Below are 19,517 nucleotides of genomic sequence, written 5' to 3'. Positions count from 1 at the left end.
TGTTCTGTGGGCAAGGGAGAGGTCCAGCCTCATAGAAATGAGGAGGGGGCGTGTCTCAGGATGAACTGCTGGACTTGGTGATCCTCTTGGAATAAGTCACATCTTTACGTAGCTGCTGAGGGGTCCTCTCTGGGTCTCTGGGGGTTCTGATTCGTCTTCCCACTTCAAGGAATCCTCTTGGCCTTGGCTGCCCAGAGGAGCCTGGGCCAGGAGGGACTCCAGCTGCAGAGATGGGGTGACTGGGCCTGGGGCTGGAGGAAGATTTGGGAGCCAGAGGCCGCTTGGGGGTGGGGGGCCAGGGGAAAGAGATCGAATAGAAGCTTTGGCCCTTCTGATTCTTGCTGGAGATGTCCAGCACCTTCCCCTACACAGGCCATGCCTCACTCTTCCTTGGAGCCCTCCGGGGCTGGTATAGGGCATTGCTGTAGAGTGGATTCCCTGCATTGGAAGGAGGGGGGTATGACACCAAGAGGGGAGAATCACTTAAGAGAGCCTGGCCCTCTCCAGCCCACTTTCTGGAGGCTTTGTCTATGCCTCTGAAAAACATGGGTGTAGGGGCCAGCCTTCCCCATCTATTCCCCTTCTCTGCCTCCCAGCCTCACCCTCGCTCCTTCCAAAAGGGGCAGGTATCAAAGTCAGAAGGGTCTGCGTTCCATCCTTGCCAAGCAGCTGCAGTTCCCGCCTCCGCCACGCGGGGGCGGGGTCGCCAGTGGATGGCGGTGCTCGTGGGAAGCGTCCGCCCTCCAAGCGGCTACCTGCGCGGTTCCTTACCTGCGTCTCTGTTCTGGCAGCGGCGGCGGCCCCAGATCCAGGCGCCCAGAGCGAAAGCGGCCACGGCCACGGCCCCAGTCACCAGCAGTGCGAAGGAGAGCCCTGGGGAGGCGGTGGTGGTTTGTGGGCGGGGCACGGGGGCGGGGCGGGGCGGGGCTGGATGAGGGGCACGTGGGCGGAGCTCACCTGAGAAGCTCCAGTTCAGTAGCCAGCCATCTGCCGAGAAGAAACCTACGTCTCAGGGGAGCTCACGTTCGAGTCCAGCTTCCTGCACCCCTTCACGGTAAGAGCCCCTCTGCCCCGTGTGGGACCTCAGGGTTCTTGCCCCTGCCATGCTGTGTGAGTTCAGGCAGGGATTTGCTCTGAACCTGTTTCCTCTTTTGAAAAAATCTTGCTGGGTTATTGTGAAATAACTGCCAACGGGATTTTCTCATCATGAGCTCCATCATCCCCACCATGAGCTGCACCACCCTCGTCATGAGCCCCATTGCTGTCATCATAGGCTCCACCGTTCCCATCACAAGCCTTATCATCCCCACCCTTAGTCCCATCACCCTGAACACGAGCTCCATCATCCTCCTTTTGAGCTCCACCATCTTCACCAGGAACTTCACCAGCACCACCACGAGTTCCATCATCCTGATCATGGGATCTATCGTCCGCATGGCTCCTGTTTTTTGAGCGTCTACACTGTGTCAATCCCAAGAAAACTGAGCCTCAGAGAGCCTGAGTCACTTGCCTGGAGTCACACACCCAGGCAACAGCTGGGCCCTGCTTTGAACAAACGCGTTTCTCCCCTCAGCTTCCCTCTCCCTTCCCTGTTTCAGAAAGAAAGGAAAGGAAAAAAACCAAACCAAAACAAACAAACAAAAACTTACACAGGCCTGAATTTTTGAGTCTTGCTGAATAATCAGCATCATAGACACCATAATAACCACTTATGTTTACTGAGGACTTACTATGTTCCAGACCCTGCAATAAACTCTTTAGATATAATCACTTTAAATTCACCTAATCTGATGAGGAAAGCACTATTAGCTGAATTTTGATGACTAAGGAAACAGGCACAGAAGGGTCAAGTCACTTGCCCAAGGTCACACAGCAAGTGAATGGCAGAATGGGGATGTGCTTTCAGGTCTGTATAACTGACATGAACCCCAGCCAAAGGCGCCTTCTCCTGTGACTAAGACGAGACCCAGAGCCCCCAACCCCTTCATCTTGCAGGTTCTAAAGTTGGCAGTGGTCCCAGGGTTCCAAGCAGCTGTTCAGGGATGGGGAAGCCAGCTGTGGGGAGCTGGACCTGTGCCTGCTCACTCTCGCTCCCTCACAGCTGCCAACAACTCACAGCCTGGTGCCTCTGCTACCCTGCCTCTGCTAATTGGTAATTGGCCCCCTCATCACTGGAGGGGTGGGGGGCAGGCAGGACAGCCATACCACACCGCCCCGGAGGCAGGCAGTGGGTGGGTCCTGCCAGCTGGAGACAAATGGGCGTCTCTTGGGCCTGGGAGCCCGGGTGGTGCTTCATTCTGCCTGATACAGGCCAGGCATGTGCCCAAGGCCCTCGGGAACCGCCGAGAGAGAGCAGGACCCCATCGGGTCAACCTGGGTCTCCGGCCCCTATGGTTTGGCCTATAATGGGGTGTCATGCAGAGTGGGGGAAATGCATGAGGTGGGCTCTGGAGAAAGCTGGCTGCATCCCCGGCTTGTGTGTGTGGTTGGATGTGTCTCGGCCCTTGCTGGGCCTCAGCTTTATCCTCTGTAAAGCGAGGCAGCTGGCTTAGCTGATCGGGAAAGTGGCTTCCAGCCTTGAGAGTCCATGGCTTTCTTTTTTGTTTATTTGTTTGGCCGCGCCACACGGCTTGCGGGATCTTAGTTCCCCGACCCACCAGGGATCAAACCCGTGCCCCCTGCAGTGGAAGCGCGGAATCCTAACCCCTGGACCCCCAGGGAATTCCCGAGAGTCAGTGGTTTTCAATTCTGGATTCTGGAATTCTAGACTTTTCTGCTCCTACACACTTTGTGATTGCAAAATTCTGAGTCTCTCTGGGACTCCCCTGGTGGTCCAGTGGTTAAGAATCCATCCTTCAATGCAGGAGACACCAGTTCAATCCCTGGTCAGGGAGCTAAGACCCCACGGGCCGCAGGGCAACTAAGTCCATGCGCCACAACTAGAGAGCCTGAGTGCTGCAACTGGGACTTAATGCGGCCAAAATATAAATAAATAAATATTTAGAAAAAAAAATTCTAAGAGTCTCTCTTTTTTTTTTTAGGATTTTCTTATTTATTTATTTATTTATTTATTTATTTATTTTTGGCTGTGTTGGGTCTTCGGTTCGTGCGAGGGCTTTCTCCAGTTGCGGCAAGCGGGGGCCACTCTTCATCGCGGTGCGGGGACCGCTCTTCATCGCGGTGCGCGGGCCTTTCTCTATCGCGGCCCCTCCCGTCGCGGGGCACAGGCTCCAGACGCGCAGGCTCAGCAATTGTGGCTCACGGGCCCAGCTGCTCCGTGGCATGTGGGATCTTCCCAGACCAGGGCTCGAACCCGTGTCCCCTGCATTAGCAGGCAGATTCTCAACCACTGCGCCACCAGGGAAGCCCGAGTCTCTCTTTTTAAAGTATTTAAGACGGGTTTCCCTGGTGGTGCAGTGGTTAAGAATTCACCTGCCAGTGCAGGGGACACAGGTTCAAGCCCTGGTCCGGGAAGATCCCACATGCCGCGGAGCAACTAAGCCCACGTGCCACAACTACTGAGCCTGCGCTCTAGAGCCTGCGAGCCACAACTAGTGAGCCCATGCGCCACAACTACTGAAGCCCGCACGCCTAGAGCCCCTGCTCCGCAACAAGAGAAGCCACCACAATGAGAAGCCCACGCACTGCAAAGAAGAGTAGCCCCCACTCGGGGCAACTAGAGAAAGCCTGTGCAAGCAACAAAGACCCAACACAGCCAAAAATAAATTAATTAATTAATTAAGTAAGTAAGTAAGTAATATTAAAAATAAGTAAATAAATAAAGTATTTAAGACTACAACTCTAAGATTCTAGAATCTTGCATTCCTTTATTTCAGTGTTTCTCAACTTTTTTCATTATCACTCCCCTAAGTAGACTTTCTAAGAACCTTAATTTGTTCCCTGATGAAATGTTAATACCACAGACATTCTGTAACTCTGTTTATGGGCTGTCTGCATATCGATGCTTTGTACATAAAAAGAGTAAGATTTTCTTTGCTCCCAAGAACAAATTTTTGCCTCCTTAGGAGTGACAGTCCCATGCAGAACATATGCTGTAATTCTCAGAGCTTAGAATTTATGTCCCTAGGATTCTAGGAGTGCAAGATTCTATCTTGTGGTTTGAGATTCTGGAATTGTCCTCGGTACCATAGAAATGTGTCCATATGTTGACCAAAAGACAAGTTCTAGATTGTTCACAGCAGCCTTATTCATAATAGCCAAAACCCAGAAGCTGCCCAATGGTCATCAGTAGGAAATTGGAATGATTGGTGGCGATGGAGGCCGCTCTGCAGCCAGGATGAACCACTGCTCCACGCACCAACATGGAGGAATCTTCCAGACATCATGTTGAGTGAAAGATGTCGGAGACAGAATATACTCTCTGAGTCCATTTAAGTAACATGTGAAACCAGTTAAAATAGATTTATGCTGTTAGAGGTCAGGATGGTGGGGTGGGCGTGAGGATGGCATCTATGAGGAAGCAGATATGTGGGTTGAGCATGGTGGTGGGTACCCAAGTGTGTTCAGGTTGTGAGAATCCATTGCTGTGGTTTGTCTACATCCCTCCAAAATTCATATGTTGAATCCTAACCCCCAATATGATGGTAACTGGAGGTCGGGGCCTTTGGGAGGTGATTAGATCATGAGGGTAGAGCCTTCATGAATGGGATCAGTGCTCTTATAAAAGGGACCCCAGGGGACTTCCCTGATGGTCCAGTGGTTAAGACTCCACGCTTCCAGTGCAGGGAGCGCAGGTTCGATCCCTGGTTGGGGAACTAAAATCCCACGAGCCGTGCGGCATGCCCCCCCCAAAAAAAAGGACCCCAGAGAGCCCCCCGGCTCCTTCTGCCACGTGAGGACATAGCTAGAAGGTGCAAGCTATGAAACATGAAGAGGGTTCTCACCAGAACACAACCTTGCTGGTGCTTTGATCTTGGATTTCCAGCCTCCAGAATTCTGAGAAATAAATCTGTGGTTTATAAGCCACCCAGTCTGTAGTGTTTTGTTATAGCAGCGGCCAAACAGACTAAGACATCCATTGAGCTGGCCACTTACAGTGTGTGCATTTCTCTGTATGTAGGATGTACTTGAATAGCATGTTTTATGGGATTGTTTTGAATCAGAATCCAGAATTATATATATTCAAGGGTTATTATAATTGTGATATCTTGGAACAGGGCTCAGCAAATACGGCCCATTGCCTGTTTTTTTCAATAAAGTTTTATTGGCATCCAGGCCCTCCCATTCCTGTAGGTATGCCTCTGGTGACTTTCACGCTGCAACGGCAGAGTGGAGTCGTCGCAACAGAGGCTGTCTGGTTTACAAACTTCTTGCATCTGCAGACTTTCTGTTCCTAGGAATCTGATTTGGAGAATTTATGTTTCTAGGAGTTTGAGATTCTAGAGTTTTAAGATTTCTAGAAGTTCCAAGTCCCCGGCTTGCCCGCACACGCTCTCATACCTGTCTCCACCAGGAGCTGCGTCCCACTGCCCTGGGCCTCTTCCAAATCAGGGATCTCCACGGTCGCCCAGCACACATAGAGCCCACTGTCGTTGAGGCTCACGTGGTCCAGCTGCAGGGTGAGATTGCCAGGCGGCTGCCAGGAGAACCGGCCCCAAGGCCCGCAGACACCCACGGTGAGACTGCCGTTGATGATGTGTGTCTGGCACAAGATGTCACCATCCTTGGTCCATTCGACGTGGAGCCGCTCCCAGGCCTGGGCCTGCACCACCTGGCAAGCCAAGGTCACCTGGCTGTCCTGCCTCACCTGCAGCAACTTGGGTGCCTGCTGCACGCTCAGGCCTGTGGCTCCTCGCAGGGCTGGGGGACAGAAGAGGTGAGTGAGGCCTTTCTCAGTGTGTGTGAGTGTGTGTGACTTACTGCATTAGGCAGCCCACAGGGATGAGGCAGTAAGAGTCTGAAAGCTTGCTGTCTGTGTGATCTTTGCAAGGTTCTTGCTGAGGCTCAATGGCCTCATCTGTGAAATGGGGATAAGTCTCTTGGCACTTGCGAGATTTCAAGGTGGACTGTATGACGTGTCCTGCTCTCAGCCACACAAATATTGCCTCGTGTGAGCCAGACCCTGTCCTGGCCACTGTGGACACAGACACAGAGGTAACTAAGACAGAAGTCCCTACCCTTGTGGAGCTGAGGGTCTGTGGGGAGAGAGAGACACTGGAAGTCGTGAAATGAGAATCCTGATGGAGGAGAGGAATGGGGAGTGGCAACAGGGGATAAGGATGAAGTGAGAGGATCTACTTATAGAGGATGGTCAGGGAAGGCCTCTCGGAGGAGGTGACATTTGAACAGGGATCTGAATGGTAAGAAGTAGTCAGCCGTGGGAAGGAAGGAAGATATGCAGGAAGAGCACTCCAGACAGAGGGAATGGGCCGTGCGAAGGTCCTGAGGCTGGACCGTGCCTGGTAAGTTGCAGGAACAGTGAGGAGGCCCTGTGGCTGGAGAAGAGCTAGCCAGCGAGAGGAAGTGGGATCCAAGAAGTCAGCAGGGGATGGCTTTTTCAAGGCCTGCAGGCCATGGGAGTGGGGTGTGGTGGAGGTACTGAGGTGGGGGTGGGGAAAGGGGAGCAGTTTAGTTTTTAACCTAAGTGTGATGGGAAACCAGGGGAGCAGGGAGGAAATGTGGTCCAATTTAAGTTTTAAAAAGATCACCCTGACTGCCATGCTGAGAACAGACTATGCCACAGGGAGATCAGATGAGGCCAGGAAACGAGGGTCCAGGAGACCAGTGATGGGGGTCGGACCCTGGAAAGAAGTGGTCAGAGTCTGAATAGATTTTGAAAGCTGCCCCCAGAAGAACTACAAGAAGAACTGAATTGAGAGAGAGGGAAAGAGGGACAGTGGCAGATTTCCAAGGTTTTAGCCTGAGGGACTTTGTGAATGGTGGAGGCTTTGGGCCAAGATGGGGGACACCGAGGGAGAAGCAGGGCTGGAGGGGAAAGAAAGAGTTTGCTTTGGGCCATGAGAAGTCTGGGGTGTCTGTTAGACACGCCTTCAAGTTCCTGGTCTTTGGGGTGCAGTTGTAGCTGACGCTAGAGAGAGGAGATCCAGGGAAGAGTATTCCAGGCAGAGGGAACAGCAGGTGCAAAGGCCCGGAGGTGGGATCAAGCTTGATACGTTGGGATAAAAAAAAGAAAAAAGGAGAGAAGAGTCAGCAGGCTGGCCACGGGGGAGAGAGGGAATGCAGAGGAGAGAGGAGATGAGAGAGGCCAGCGGAGCCAGGTCACGCAACACTCGTACCCAGGTCACGGTGTGAATTTTATCCTGCGCGCCCCTCTGCGGATCCTTGCTAGAACCCTCCAACCCTTGTAAAGTTCTGAGTATCAGGGAGAGAGTTGGGGCCTATTTAGCAGAGCAGAGAGACTGAGGTTTCAAGGGGCTCTGGATAGGAGGGGCAGGAAGCTGGGGTGATGGGTCACAACAGGATGGGGGTAGAGGGGAGGGAGGCCCAAGTACTCACCCCAGAACTGTGCCAGGAGGACCAGCACCGTGCCCAGGGAACCCATTCCTGGCCCATCAGGCTCCCCTCTCCCAGCTGGCATCCTGCCACCCCCTCTCCCCCTCCTACGTGACAGACTTCCTGCCACAGAGACATATGTGACACTCCACCCCCACCACAGAGGTATATGTGACACCCGGGCAGCCAGCAGACGTCCGGTGGCCACTGCTGCTTGGGGCTCCCCTTCCTGTCACCTCCTGCCTCAGTTTCCCAGAAGTTTTTTTTTTTTTTAATCTGTAAAGCAGTCTGCGTATGTGATGGAGATCATGTGAGTGAAAATCCCTCTAAAAGGCTATATAAACACACCTAGGCTGGGGGGGACACATTGAAGGGCAGGTGAGGCAAGGGGAGGGGAGGGGAGCAGGTGGCAGAGGCCTGAGCAGGGGACAGAATGGCAGAATCCCAGCCTCAGTTATTTTGCCCCCAAGATGTCTTCCTTTGGGGTTCAGAGGAAGGGATTTCTGCTAATGGCTTTGAGTCCCACGGCAGGTAGGGTGGCTCCTCTGTCCCCACAGCCTGGGGAGAAGTTTGGGGGCCCAGTCGAGGGGGTTCACAGACTCTGGACTTTCTCCCAGCCCTGCACCCATCACCCCACAGCCGGCAGTACCCACCCCAGAGGAGGAGGCAGACTCCTAGGCCTCAATGTCTCACCCCAACCACAGTGTGACCTCCTTTTTTTCAACCAGAAAGAAGAGGGTCAGTGTTCTTGGCAGAATTATTCCTGTCAACCACAGGGAGGCCCCTGCGGTGGCGCTCTGCCCACACTTCCCCAGGAAGTGCCTCCCAGCCTCCTCCTAGCCCTATGGATTCTGGGCAGGCAGAGAGGCTTCTGGAGGAGATGTGAGAGCCTGGGGCTTTGTGGGATGCATAGGAGTTCAATTGTGATTTAGGGAGGGAAAGGCAGCATTGGAAGCTGAACATCTGCTTGGGCAAAAGACTTTGGCTTTTCAGTAAATGTAAGGCGTGAGTAGTTGCGGGGGGCAGATCTCTGGGCCAGGTGGAGGTGGATTGCAGTGGAATTCCAGTTTGAGTGGCAGCTGAGAATTTGTGTGGGTGAGAGAGTGGGGAGACTGAGGCACTAGGAGGACTAGGGGTAGGCTCAAGGCCACACGGCAGTCGAACCCAGGCATCCTGCCTCCCAGTTCCGGGCTCTCTCCAGCTCAGACATCATTAGCAATGTCGCCTGGTACGACCCAGGCTCTGGGGGTCTCGGCTCTCGGCGACCCTAGCGCAAGAAGGACTACATTTCCCAGCCTGCCGCGAGGGAAGCGCCTGCGTCCTGCGGCCAGTGATGGAGCGCTGACTGGGGGCGCGGCGGCGGCGGCGAGGGCTCGGCGGGCCATTGGCTACCGGCAGCGGCAAAGGCAGCTTGGGGACTAGAAGAGCGAGTGAGACCCGCGGGCCTGGCCGGGGACAACCTAGGCTGCGGCCATGGAGGACCAGAGGGTAAGACCGGGGCGGGGCGGGGCGGGGCCCGCGGCGGGGGTAGACAAGAGGAGGGGACCAGGTGATGCCGCAGCTCCCTCCCCGCCCCCCCGCCCCAGCTGCTCTGCGGACGAAGCCCCACCCCCACCGCAACCGCGCCCGGATCTAGCCCCCATTCTAGACTCAGCCCCCCTACCCTCGCCACAACCCCACATCATCTTGGCCTGGGTTCAGGCACATCCCCTCCATGTCCCCCACGCCCTCCCAGTACCCCGGACCCAGGCTTGACTCCATCCCCCACGCCTTCCACCCGGATTGCGGACCAGGTGTCCCGGCCCCCGCCCCGCCCCGCCTCGGAGGACGCCCCGCCAGCTCAGCACTGGTGACCCCACCAATCCCGCGCCCCCAGGAAAAGCACCCGTCGGAGGCCTGGGTTAGGGATACAGGCCCCAGCAACATCCTCCCACGCGGCCTCCTTCCCTCCCGCATCCCCTCCTCCAGGCCTCCTTGCCTTTCTCCACTTACCTGGCCTCTCTAACCCTTCCTCAGATACCTCCTTTCTCCTTGCTAATCCCTTTTCCCAGCGTATCCCCTTCCCCAGATGAGCCCATGTTCTGCAGGCCTCCTTTTCCTCTGGGGCTTCTTTCCCCAAGCTAGCCCCTCACCCTGGATCATGCCCTGCCCTCAGGATATAGGTACCTGGTTGGAGGCTTTGTGCTCAGGCAGACCTAACTGGGGCCCAGGGTCTGTCCCTTCCTGAGAAGCTCTCTCACAGCCTCAGTTTCCTCCCCTGTGAAATGGGCACACGCAGGGTGCCTAATGCCTGCTCGCTCCCTGAGGGATGTAGGGCCAGAGCTCCGCCCAGGGCCTGCTCTTGGTGGATGCCCAAGCTCATTGGCACAGTGGCCCCCGCATCCCCTCCCTGGAAGCCTGGAGGACAGAATGGGGAGCCTCAAGTCAGGGAGCCCGGCCAGGCTGAGGGGCTTACCTGTGCACGTACTTCCCTGGGGGCAGGAGGCTCTGCGGAAGATCATCACGACACTGGCTGTGAAAAATGAAGAGATTCAGAGTTTCATTTACTCCCTCAAGCAGATGCTGTTGAACGTGGAGGTGAGGAAGTCACCCCCCAGGAGGGAGGGAGGGGCAGCCAAACGAGCTAATCTGCTGATGTCCATGGGACTCGTGGGCCTGGCTGCCACGGCCAGGCCTGTTTCCCTATCTGAGCACCGGCTTTGACAATCCTAGCCGTTCTGACCCCACAATGTCTCTCCAAGGCAAACTCGGCCAAGGTGCAGGAGGACCTGGAAGCCGAGTTCCAGTCGCTCTTCTCCCTCCTGGAGGAGCTGAAGGAGGGCATGCTCATGAAGATAAAGCAGGACCGTGCCAGCCGCGCCTACGAGCTGCAGGTGTGTGTGTGGTGGGCGGGCCGGGGGGGGGGTGCTCTCCCAGACCCCTGCCCAGACGCCATCCCCCATCTCACCCCTCCCACTCAGCAGAGACCAGCTGGCCTTAGCGTCTTCCTCCAAACCTGCTTCTCCTCCCGTGCCCCTTCCCAGAGATGTCCCCACGTGTCCCCGGTGTCCAGAGCCAGACCCTCTAGTGGTGTCGGCCACACCTCCTCTTTTTCCTGGGCTCTTCCCAGCCTCCTCCCTGGCCATGACCTATTAATGCCCCACCCACCTGCTCTCCTTCTTAATCCCCTCTCCCATGCACCCCTCCTCTCCACTGCTGCAGCCCCACCCGTACATCTGGCTATTCCTCCCCACCGGTCCTCACCCAGCGCTTCCAATTTCTCAGCCCTTCCCACTGGTGCCCCAGATCTGAGGGCATCACCCCTTGCCAAACACCCCCTGTGACTCTCCTGGGGTCCCAGATTCCAAGCTGGGGTCGCTGGAGCTGCACCAGAACCTCCTGGGCAACCTCCTAACACCCCAGATTCCCATCCCTGGGGGATGTGGAGCCTTGGGCTTAGGTGTGGCCTGGGCATGTGCGTTTCTAAAGAAGGGATCCCCAGGTGGTTCTGATGCCTTGCCCGCAGAGGGCCAGCCTCCCTCTCCCACCTGCAGTTGGAGAAGGGCATGGTACCCTGGATCCCGAAGGCGGTGGGGAGCCCTGGGAGGGCGTGAGGCAGTGGAGTAAGGTGTCTCTCCTCTCGGTGCCGTGGCACCTGCAGAACCAGCTGGCTGCCTGCACGCGAGCTCTGGAGAGCTCTGAGGAGCTTCTGGAGACGGCTAACCAGACCCTGCAGGCCACAGACCGCGAGGACTTTCCTCAGGTGGGTGCCTCGGAAGCCAGATTGGTAGGGCTGCCAGATAAAATACAGGACCCCCAGATACATTTGCCTTTCAGATCAACTACGAGTAATTTTTTAGTATAAGTATGGCCCATGCAATATTTAGTCTAAGTACATCCCAAAGATCACATGGGACATACACTAAAAAAAAAATTCTCCGTGGTTGATCTGAAATTCAAATTTAAGAACAAATAAATTTTTTAGTATATCTCATGCAAATGTTTAGTATCAATATTTCCCAAGTGTTGCGTGGGACATATTTACACAAAAATACCTGTCCATTCTTTATCTGAAGTTCAGATTTAACAATGAATAATTTTTTAGTCATATGTCACGTGCGACATTTAGTATAAGTGTGTCTGAAATATTAGATGGGACCTACTTATACTAGAAAATCATTTCCTGTTTATCTGAAATGCAGACTTAACTGGGCATCCTATAAAATTTTTATTTGCTAAATCAGCCAACTGTATGTACTGGGTACTGGGCGGAAGGTGGGGGTGGGAGCCTGTCTTCGCCCCCTATCCCTTCGGGGCACAGCCAAGGTTTTCTGCCCCAGTGTTGGGGCACTTTGCCACATAGATGCCTGGCTGGGCCTCAGTCTTCCTATCTGTTTACTGGCTTTCAGACTCAGTCAACACAATTCTTTGGATTTTATTCTGTCCCTCTTTCTAGGCTGCCAAGCAAATCAAAGATGGGTAAGATGCTGGGACCTGGCTCCCACCCCATTGCCCCACCCCTGTTGTGAAGGTGGGAATGCCCAGGTGAGGGTCCCTTGGCCCAGAGCACTGGACAGGAATAAGGGGGAGGGGGTCCCCTACACACACCTCGGAGGACCAGGCCTAGGCGTCCACCTCCTTCCCTACAGTGTGACAATGGCCCCCGCCTTCCGGCTGTCATTGAAAGCCAAGGTCAGCGACAACATGAGTCACCTCATGGTGGACTTTGCACAGGAGCGGAGGATGCTACAGGCACTCACGTTCCTGCCTGGTGAGAGGGGAACTTGCTGGAGGGCCAAGATTGCAGGGAAATGGCCCGGGAGTCTGGGGGGCCCTGAGACAAGGCCTAGAGTAGGGCTGACAGCCTTTTGTGGAAACCCCAGAAGGCCCCGCCCTGGGGTGGAGGCTTGAGAATTCCCACCCCCAGTGGGTGGAGCCATGAGGAAGCCCCACCCTGTGGCAGAGCCCACCCACCAGGGGTGGAGTCCCATGGAGGCCACACCCCCAATTGGTAGTGTTCTGGAAATGTTCTACCTCTAAATGGTGGAATCCAGAGAAGGCCCAGCCATTTGTTGGTTAAACCCTGAGAAAGCTCTTCCCTACCCTCCACCCTTTGAGGAGGTTCCACCCCCAGGCCCCACAACCCAGAGGGGCCCCGCCCCTAATCCTGGGATCTGGAGGACGCCCCGCCCCCAAGAAGGTCTATTATGTGGGCGGGGTTACAGCAAGGCCCGCCCCTGCAGGCGCAGCACCCTGACACCCATCTCTGCTCTGTCCTGGGCAGTGCCTAGCGCCCCTGTGATCGACCTGGCCGAGTCCCTGGTGGCCGACAACTGTGTAACCTTGGTGTGGCGCATGCCAGACGAGGACAACAAGATTGACCACTACGTGCTGGAGTATCGGCGGACCAACTTTGAGGGCCCGCCCCGCCTCAAGGAGGACCAGCCCTGGATGGTCATCGAGGGCATCCAGCAGACAGAATACACCCTGACCGGTAAGGGCAGCTCACCCTTCCCCATTAGTCAGCCTGGGGCTCATGGACGATCCTCAAGGCGCGTGGGGTGTGAGAGCAGCCGGGCTGGACTGATGGGGAGTAGCAGAAATAACAATAATGAAAACGATACTGGTGACAGCCACTGCACCGAGTGTTGAGGGCTTACTATGCCCTAAGCATTTCACCCACGTGTAATGGGCATGCTTATTATCACCATTTTACAGATGAAGGAACTGAGTGAGGTACGGGGAGAGAGGGCCTCCTCCATCCCTGTCTTATCTCTATGATCCAGCATTCGTTCATTCATTCATTCATTCATTTTGACTGAATGCCTGCAGGGTACCAAGCACCATCCTTGCAGTAGTGGGGGAGCAAAGTGGGTGAAAATCCCTCCTCTTGTGGACTGGTGTTTGGGGGGCTACCCTACCAGGATTTGGGGATTTCCTTGGCAGTTATAAGAGAGCAGAAAGCCTGGGGGAATCCATCCAGCTGGTAGGGGAGGGTCTGAAGGAAGATAAAATTAGGGGTCCCTAATGAGTTAAGAAGCCGTCCTGAGCCAAGGGAAACCCTCAGGGGCGGGGAGAGTCTTGCTGACAAGATAACTATCACCAGGGCTCTTGGGCTGTAATCAGCCTGCTCCTTATCTGTAATCAGCATGCATGGTTAATAATGAGCATGCTAATTGCAGGAAAGAAAAGCCAGCAACCTGCAAGAGGGCCTGAGAAACTCTTGGCTTATCCTTTGCATGGGAATCAAAATAAACACATCCCATTTTTTTCCCCCAGTCTTTTTTTATTGTGGTAAAATACACATAACATAAAATTCACCATCTTAACCATTCTTAAGTGTACAGATCAGCTATTCATTGCGTTCATGATGTTGTGCTACCATCCTCCCCACCATCCATCTCCAGAACTTTTCATCTTGCAAAACTGAAACTCTGTCCCCATTAGCTTTGTTTGTTTGTTTGTTTGTTTTAACTTTTTGGCCACACCACACGGCTTGCAGGATCCTAGTTCCCTGGCCAGGGATCGAACCCGCACCCTCGGCAGTGAAAGCTCAGAGTCCTAACCACTGGACCACCAGGGAAGTCCCCCTGTCCCCATTAGACACTAACTCCCATTCCCCTCCCTGTAGCCCCTGGCACCCACCATTCTACTTCCAGTCCTCATGACTGTTACTACTCTAAGTACCTAATATAGGTGGAATCACACAGTATGTCTGGCTTATGTCACTGAGCATCATGTCCTCAAGGTTCATCCACATGGTACCCTGTGTCAGAATGTCCTTCCTTTTTTAAGGCTGAATGATAGTCCCTTGTGTGGCTATACCCAGCTTTCTCTAGTAGTGGCAGCTTACATAACTAGAATTCAATACCAGAACCAGAAAGCTGACACGGGTACATTCTGCAGTGTTGATTCACTTTTCACCAGTTTTACACGCACTCATTCGTGTGTGCCTGTGTAATCCCATATGCAATTTTATCCCATGCGTAAATTTGTGTAATCACCACCACCATCAAGGTGTGGATCTTCTCTATCACAGGCTTCTGGATGCATCCTCTTTACCTCTCTGGCCTTTTCCAAAATCCATAGTGAGCGAATTCCTCAGGGCAGGAACTTGAATCCCTCAAAAGACCTTCGATATTCAAGATAATGATGAATTCGCTCACCTATGTAAATAACCTATGTGGTTATTACTCTCGTTGATTGTTTGGAAGACAGGAAGGTTTTGGTTAAGTGTTTATAACTTATATTCCTTGACCCATCTCATCCTCATGTGAACCCTGCTCAGTGTTGGGGATATGATTGTTGGGTTGCAGAGTAGGAAACTGAGGCACGCACTGTCAAAAGTCAGATGGGTTCGTGATTCTGAAACCAAGCCTCCTGGGTGGTAGTCTTAGCTCTGGGGCAGTAGATGGCGCTGCTGAGCAAACCACCTTACTCTCAGAAAAGGGGCTTCAAGGAAGGGTGAGGCAATCTGGGTGAGCACCTGGAGGAGGTTAACAGCCAGGCTGAGGCCCAAAAGAGAAGGGGGGGCGGGGAGAACAGACTTCCAGGCAGAAGAACAGCCTGATCAAGGGCTCAGAGGCCAGAACACTGAGCCTTTGTGCCTGGAACTAGTTAAGTTTGCAGAGGGAACAACTGTAGGGAGAGGGGAGAGGAGGAATGGGGGCTTTACCCTGAGGGCAAGGGGATCTATGGGAGATTTCAGAGCAGGGGGTACTAAGTGTTGTTTGGGATGCCCAGAGAATGGGCACCCTGTGAGGAATGCCCAGGAGGCAGCTGGACATGTGGTCTGAGCTAAAGGTTGGGCTGTGAGTGCTGTGGGTGGAGAGATGGTGTCTGAAGGGTGAGAAGGGGACAGTCAGCAGAGTGAGGTGAGCAGGGGTTCCAGACTGAGGCACCCATACATTTGAGGGTATGGAGGAGCCTGCAAAGAAGACCAAGGGGGAGCAATCAGAGGGGGCAGCCAGGAGAGGGCAATGCCGTGGCTGCCAAGGAAAGAGAATGTTCCATGAAGGAAGGAGTGGTCAGCCAGGAGATCCTGAAAGATGAGGATTAACCAGGCCAAAGGAAGGAGAGGGAGTGAGGCAGCCGAGAGGGGGGGTGTGGACAGCTCTCCAAAGAGGTTTTGCTTGAGGGAGAAGACAGCTTGATGGTTGCTTTTATTTTGTAAGATTAGAAGAAATTAATAATATTTTTTTAAATGATAGAAATGGAGGGTAGGATATATCCTAGTAGTATGGAAAGTCTTTAAGGAACCAGGCATGGCTAGATCCAGGGGTTCCAGCAAATGACTCGCTCATCTCCGTTCCCGACACTCGTTGGCTCTAGGGGCTGCATTCTCTAAGGAGGCTTGCCGACGTGCTGGCAAATTTTCTCAAAAGGATCTTCCTCCTAGCTGGCCAGCCCAGAGGACAGACAGAATCTGCTCGTTATAATTACCAGAGTCCCAGGGCAGATTCTGATTGGCTAGTTTGGGTCATGTGCCTATCCCTGGACCAATTGGTGTGACTGAGCCATAAAGCATCCTGATTGGCCAGTCTGGGTTGTGGGCAGAGCCAAGTGATACTCCACAGGTGAATGAGGGCAAGGATGGTTTCTCAGGGATGTCATTTATAAGATACTCCTTAGAATGAAGGGTGGTGGGATTACTGTGGGACACAGGGGCCTCTAATCTATTGCTCAAAGTGTACACAATGTTGATTCCTCTGTTGTCTCGTAGGTCTCAAGTTTGACATGAAATACATGAATTTCCGTGTGAAGGCCTGTAATAAGGCAGTTTCAGGCGAGTTCTCTGAGCCAGTGACCCTGGAGACACCAGGTGACTGGCTCCCACCCCTGCCCTGGCTGAGACACCATAACCCCTTACTCCCAGGGCCCCAGGGACTGGTGTCTGAGGAGAATCTTCTAAGCAGGATTCTATGACCCTTTTTGCCATGGTTGCCAGGAAGCTCAGTGCTCGGTCCACAGTAGCTTCCTTAGCCTGAGTGTCTGGTATAAACTTGGTATTGTTCTTTGCATTTGCAGTTGATCCCATTATACCTGGATGGTTTTTAGACACACACACACACACACACACACACTCTCTCTCTCTCTCTCTCTCTCTCTCTCTCTCTTCCAAAAAATGGCTAAGCGCGCTATAGAATTGGGAATGGGATATCAGTACTGAAGACAGATTTGTTAGCCTCCCACAGTGACACCTTTGAATGTCCTGATAGGAAGTCCTTTTGCAATCTTGCTTAACTCTGTCATGCTGTAGCCCAGCCCCTTTCCTGGGATTAATCCCCAGTGGAAGCACTGGGCAGCACAGTGGTTTGAAAATGGCTTCAGACCTGGGATACCTTTAGGCAACAAGCCCTTGGTCTTCACTCCTCTGGCTACATGTTCTGCCCTCTCCACTCTTCCCCATCTTGTCTCTTGGTGTCTTTCTGCCTGTTGTCTCTGTATCTGTCTGTCTCTGAACCTTTGTCCGTTGGTCTCTTTTGCCCTCTCTCTGTCTTAGTCTCTGTTTCTTTGTTTTTCTGTTCTCTGTCCCTGTCATGGTCTGTCTTGGTCACTGTCTGTCTCTCTCTGTGCCTCCGGGTTTCCCCATCTCTGTGACTCCCACGTCTGCCCGGCCCCAGCGTTCATGTTCCGCCTGGATGCATCCACATCCCACCAGAACCTGCGGGTGGATGATCTCTCCGTGGAGTGGGACGCCATGGGCGGGAAGGTGCAGGATATCAAAGCTCGCGAGAAAGATGGCAAGGGGCGGACGGCGTCTCCCGTCAACTCCCCAGCCAGGTAGCCTGCCCTCTCCCCTCCCTGAGTCTCTGGTGGAGGAGATCAAGCTGGACATGGACACACAAAGCCCAGTGTGCTCAAGGCTGGGGTGGAGGGAGGGATGTGGAGCTGGGGGGACCCAAAGAGTTAATGAAGGGAGAGGAGACTTTGAAATGGGTTTTGACGGTTGAATAGGAGTTTTCCAGATGAGGAAGGGCACTGGTGTGTTCTGACACGAGAGGCCCTGTGTATGAAAAGAACCTTAGACAGTCAAGGAATGATGAGAAGTTCCTGGTGGCTGGGGTGGACCAGGGAAGCCCTCCGATGGGAGAGGTGAGTTCTGAATTGAGACTTCCCCTTCCCTGTTGCCCACAGAGGTACTCCATCTCCCAAGAGGATGCCCTCGGGTCGTGGGGGACGGGATCGCTTCACAGCTGAGTCCTACACGGTGCTGGGTAAGGAGGAGGGAAGATGGGAGGAGGGAGGAGGGAAGATGGGAGGAGAGAGGAGAACTCTGGGCAGGGCCCTGATGGGGGGTGGTGGGAGAGAATTCCTTTGGCTGGGGAAACTGAGGTAGCTATCAACAAAGCTTCTGTGGGAATGGTCCCAATAATGTGTTATTGTGACACTGGAGGAATGGGAAGATTTGGGGCTGAGGGATTATTGGGGGGAATCAGAGCTTATGGATGCTTTGGACTGGGGAGTGGCTGGGCAGGAGGTTGAGAGGGGATTTCCTGGGGTCTGTGGAGTAGCTGAGACTCAGGGAGTAGCTGGAAAGAACAGTTGCCTGTGGAGCAGCCAGGTTTGTGGAGGAGCTGAAGCAAGACAGGGGCTCGGGGAAATGGCTTAGGGTGAGTGGAGGAGCCAGAGAGAGTCACTGGGTCTGAGAAGTGGAGAGAATGGCTAGGATGAGAGGAGCGGTTAGCACCACAGGACTGATTGGATCCTGTGAAGGAGAAGCTGGAGTCCAAGGAGGACCTGGAGTACAGGGGGATCACCACTGTCCAGAAAAAAAGCTTGAAAAAGAAGCCGGGGTAAATGAGGAAGCCAGTGTGGTCTGTACTTTGTGGCAGGTGGCGGCGGGGAGGGGACAAATTTAGGGAGTAGCTGGTTTCTGGGAATGAGTGAGGAGAAAAGCTACCATCTGGTGGGGCAGGAGTGTTGTGCGGAGAAGCTGCAGCTCAGGAGTAGCTGGATCGGGGAGTAGCTGAGGTGGCAAGAATCTGGATCCGGGTCTGGGGAGGATGTGGACTCAGGGAGTAGCTGAAATCTAGGTGAGGCTTGGAGAAGATCCAGACTTAACGAATATCTAGGGACGCCTGGAGTATCTGGAAGGAACAGCTGAGGACCGAGCAGTCTCTGGAGGGGATAGCTGGGCTCTGGTTGCCCCTTTGTGAAAGGGCACCCGGGACCCGATTCTACCCAGTCCCCCCTGCCCGCTCCGCCCCACAGGGGACACGCTGATTGACGGCGGGGAGCATTACTGGGAGGTGCGCTACGAGCCGGACAGCAAGGCTTTTGGCTTGGGGGTGGCCTACCGCAGCCTGGGCCGCTTCGAGCAGCTGGGCAAGACAGCCGCGTCCTGGTGCCTGTACGTCAACAACTGGCTGCAGGTCAGCTTCACTGCCAAGCACGCCAACAAGGCCAAGGTGCTGGACACCCCCGTGCCCGACTGCCTGGGCGTGCACTGCGACTTCCACCAAGGTGACCCCGAGCCCCCGCTGACCTCTCCGGCCACCCCTGTCCGCCGTCTCTCTGCCCAAACCCCTCTTACCGGTCCCCCTGTCCCTCTTGCCCTCCACCCCAGGCCTCCTGTCCTTCTACAACGCCCGCACCAAACAGCTGCTGCACACCTTCAAGGCCAAGTTCACACAGCCACTGCTGCCGGCTTTCACGGTGAGGCCTCCTCCGCAGCCCAGGGGTAAGAGTGGGGGTGGCGTGAGGGCTGGCTTCACTACGGAGCCTCTCTGTGTCCCCCCCGACGCCGTCCCCCAGGTGTGGTGTGGCAGCTTCCACGTGACGGCAGGCCTACAGGTCCCCAGCTCTGTGCGCTGCCTGCAGAAGCGGGGCAGTGCTACCAGCAGCTCCAATACCAGCCTCACCTAGGCCACGGGACGGCCCCTCAGCCGGGCTGATTTCGGGGGGACGCCTCCAGGCCTCGGCAGTTTCGGCTGGGCACCCTCCTCTCACTTGCTGCTTGGAGCCTTAACTCCTGATGGGGGTCACCAATGGGGAGCGGGCATGGGGGCGGGCCCTCCTCCCCACCTCACCTCCTAATAAAGGTCAAACACTGGCCAGGCGGT

General features: G+C 54.5%; 2 protein-coding genes across 3 annotated transcripts; one reads left to right on the top strand and one right to left on the bottom strand.

Annotated features, from left to right (window-relative positions):
* Positions 1-241: 241 nt before the first annotated feature.
* TMIGD2 (transmembrane and immunoglobulin domain containing 2) lies at positions 242-9,974 on the bottom strand. The gene is made up of 5 exons (XM_057541734.1): positions 9,929-9,974; positions 5,461-5,820; positions 958-987; positions 772-873; positions 242-438 (listed from the first exon to the last, which is right to left on the bottom strand). The coding sequence occupies exons 1-5, from the start codon at positions 9,972-9,974 to the stop codon at positions 365-367; spliced, it is 612 nt and encodes a 203-aa protein (XP_057397717.1). The 3' UTR covers positions 242-364.
* FSD1 (fibronectin type III and SPRY domain containing 1) lies at positions 8,828-19,470 on the top strand. Of its 2 annotated transcripts, XM_007169166.3 has the most exons (13): positions 8,828-8,961; positions 9,955-10,050; positions 10,215-10,346; positions 11,114-11,215; positions 11,909-11,931; positions 12,102-12,223; positions 12,737-12,946; positions 16,175-16,273; positions 17,076-17,235; positions 17,590-17,669; positions 18,667-18,918; positions 19,022-19,110; positions 19,210-19,470. In XM_007169166.3, exons 1-13 carry the CDS (start codon positions 8,947-8,949, stop codon positions 19,318-19,320), a joined length of 1,491 nt encoding a protein of 496 aa, XP_007169228.1. In that variant the 5' UTR covers positions 8,828-8,946; the 3' UTR covers positions 19,321-19,470. The 2 variants fall into 2 exon arrangements, with proteins under 2 accessions (XP_007169228.1, XP_057397712.1); XM_057541729.1 differs by lacking the exon at positions 19,210-19,470 and having other exon boundaries at positions 18,667-18,827; positions 19,022-19,193.
* Positions 19,471-19,517: the final 47 nt, after the last annotated feature.

This window comes from Balaenoptera acutorostrata, chromosome 2 (assembly GCF_949987535.1).
Source record: "Balaenoptera acutorostrata chromosome 2, mBalAcu1.1, whole genome shotgun sequence".
Lineage (NCBI taxonomy): Eukaryota > Metazoa > Chordata > Mammalia > Artiodactyla > Balaenopteridae > Balaenoptera > Balaenoptera acutorostrata.
The sequence above is the reverse complement of the archived record's forward strand: the minus strand, read 5'-3'. Positions and strand labels throughout refer to the sequence as shown.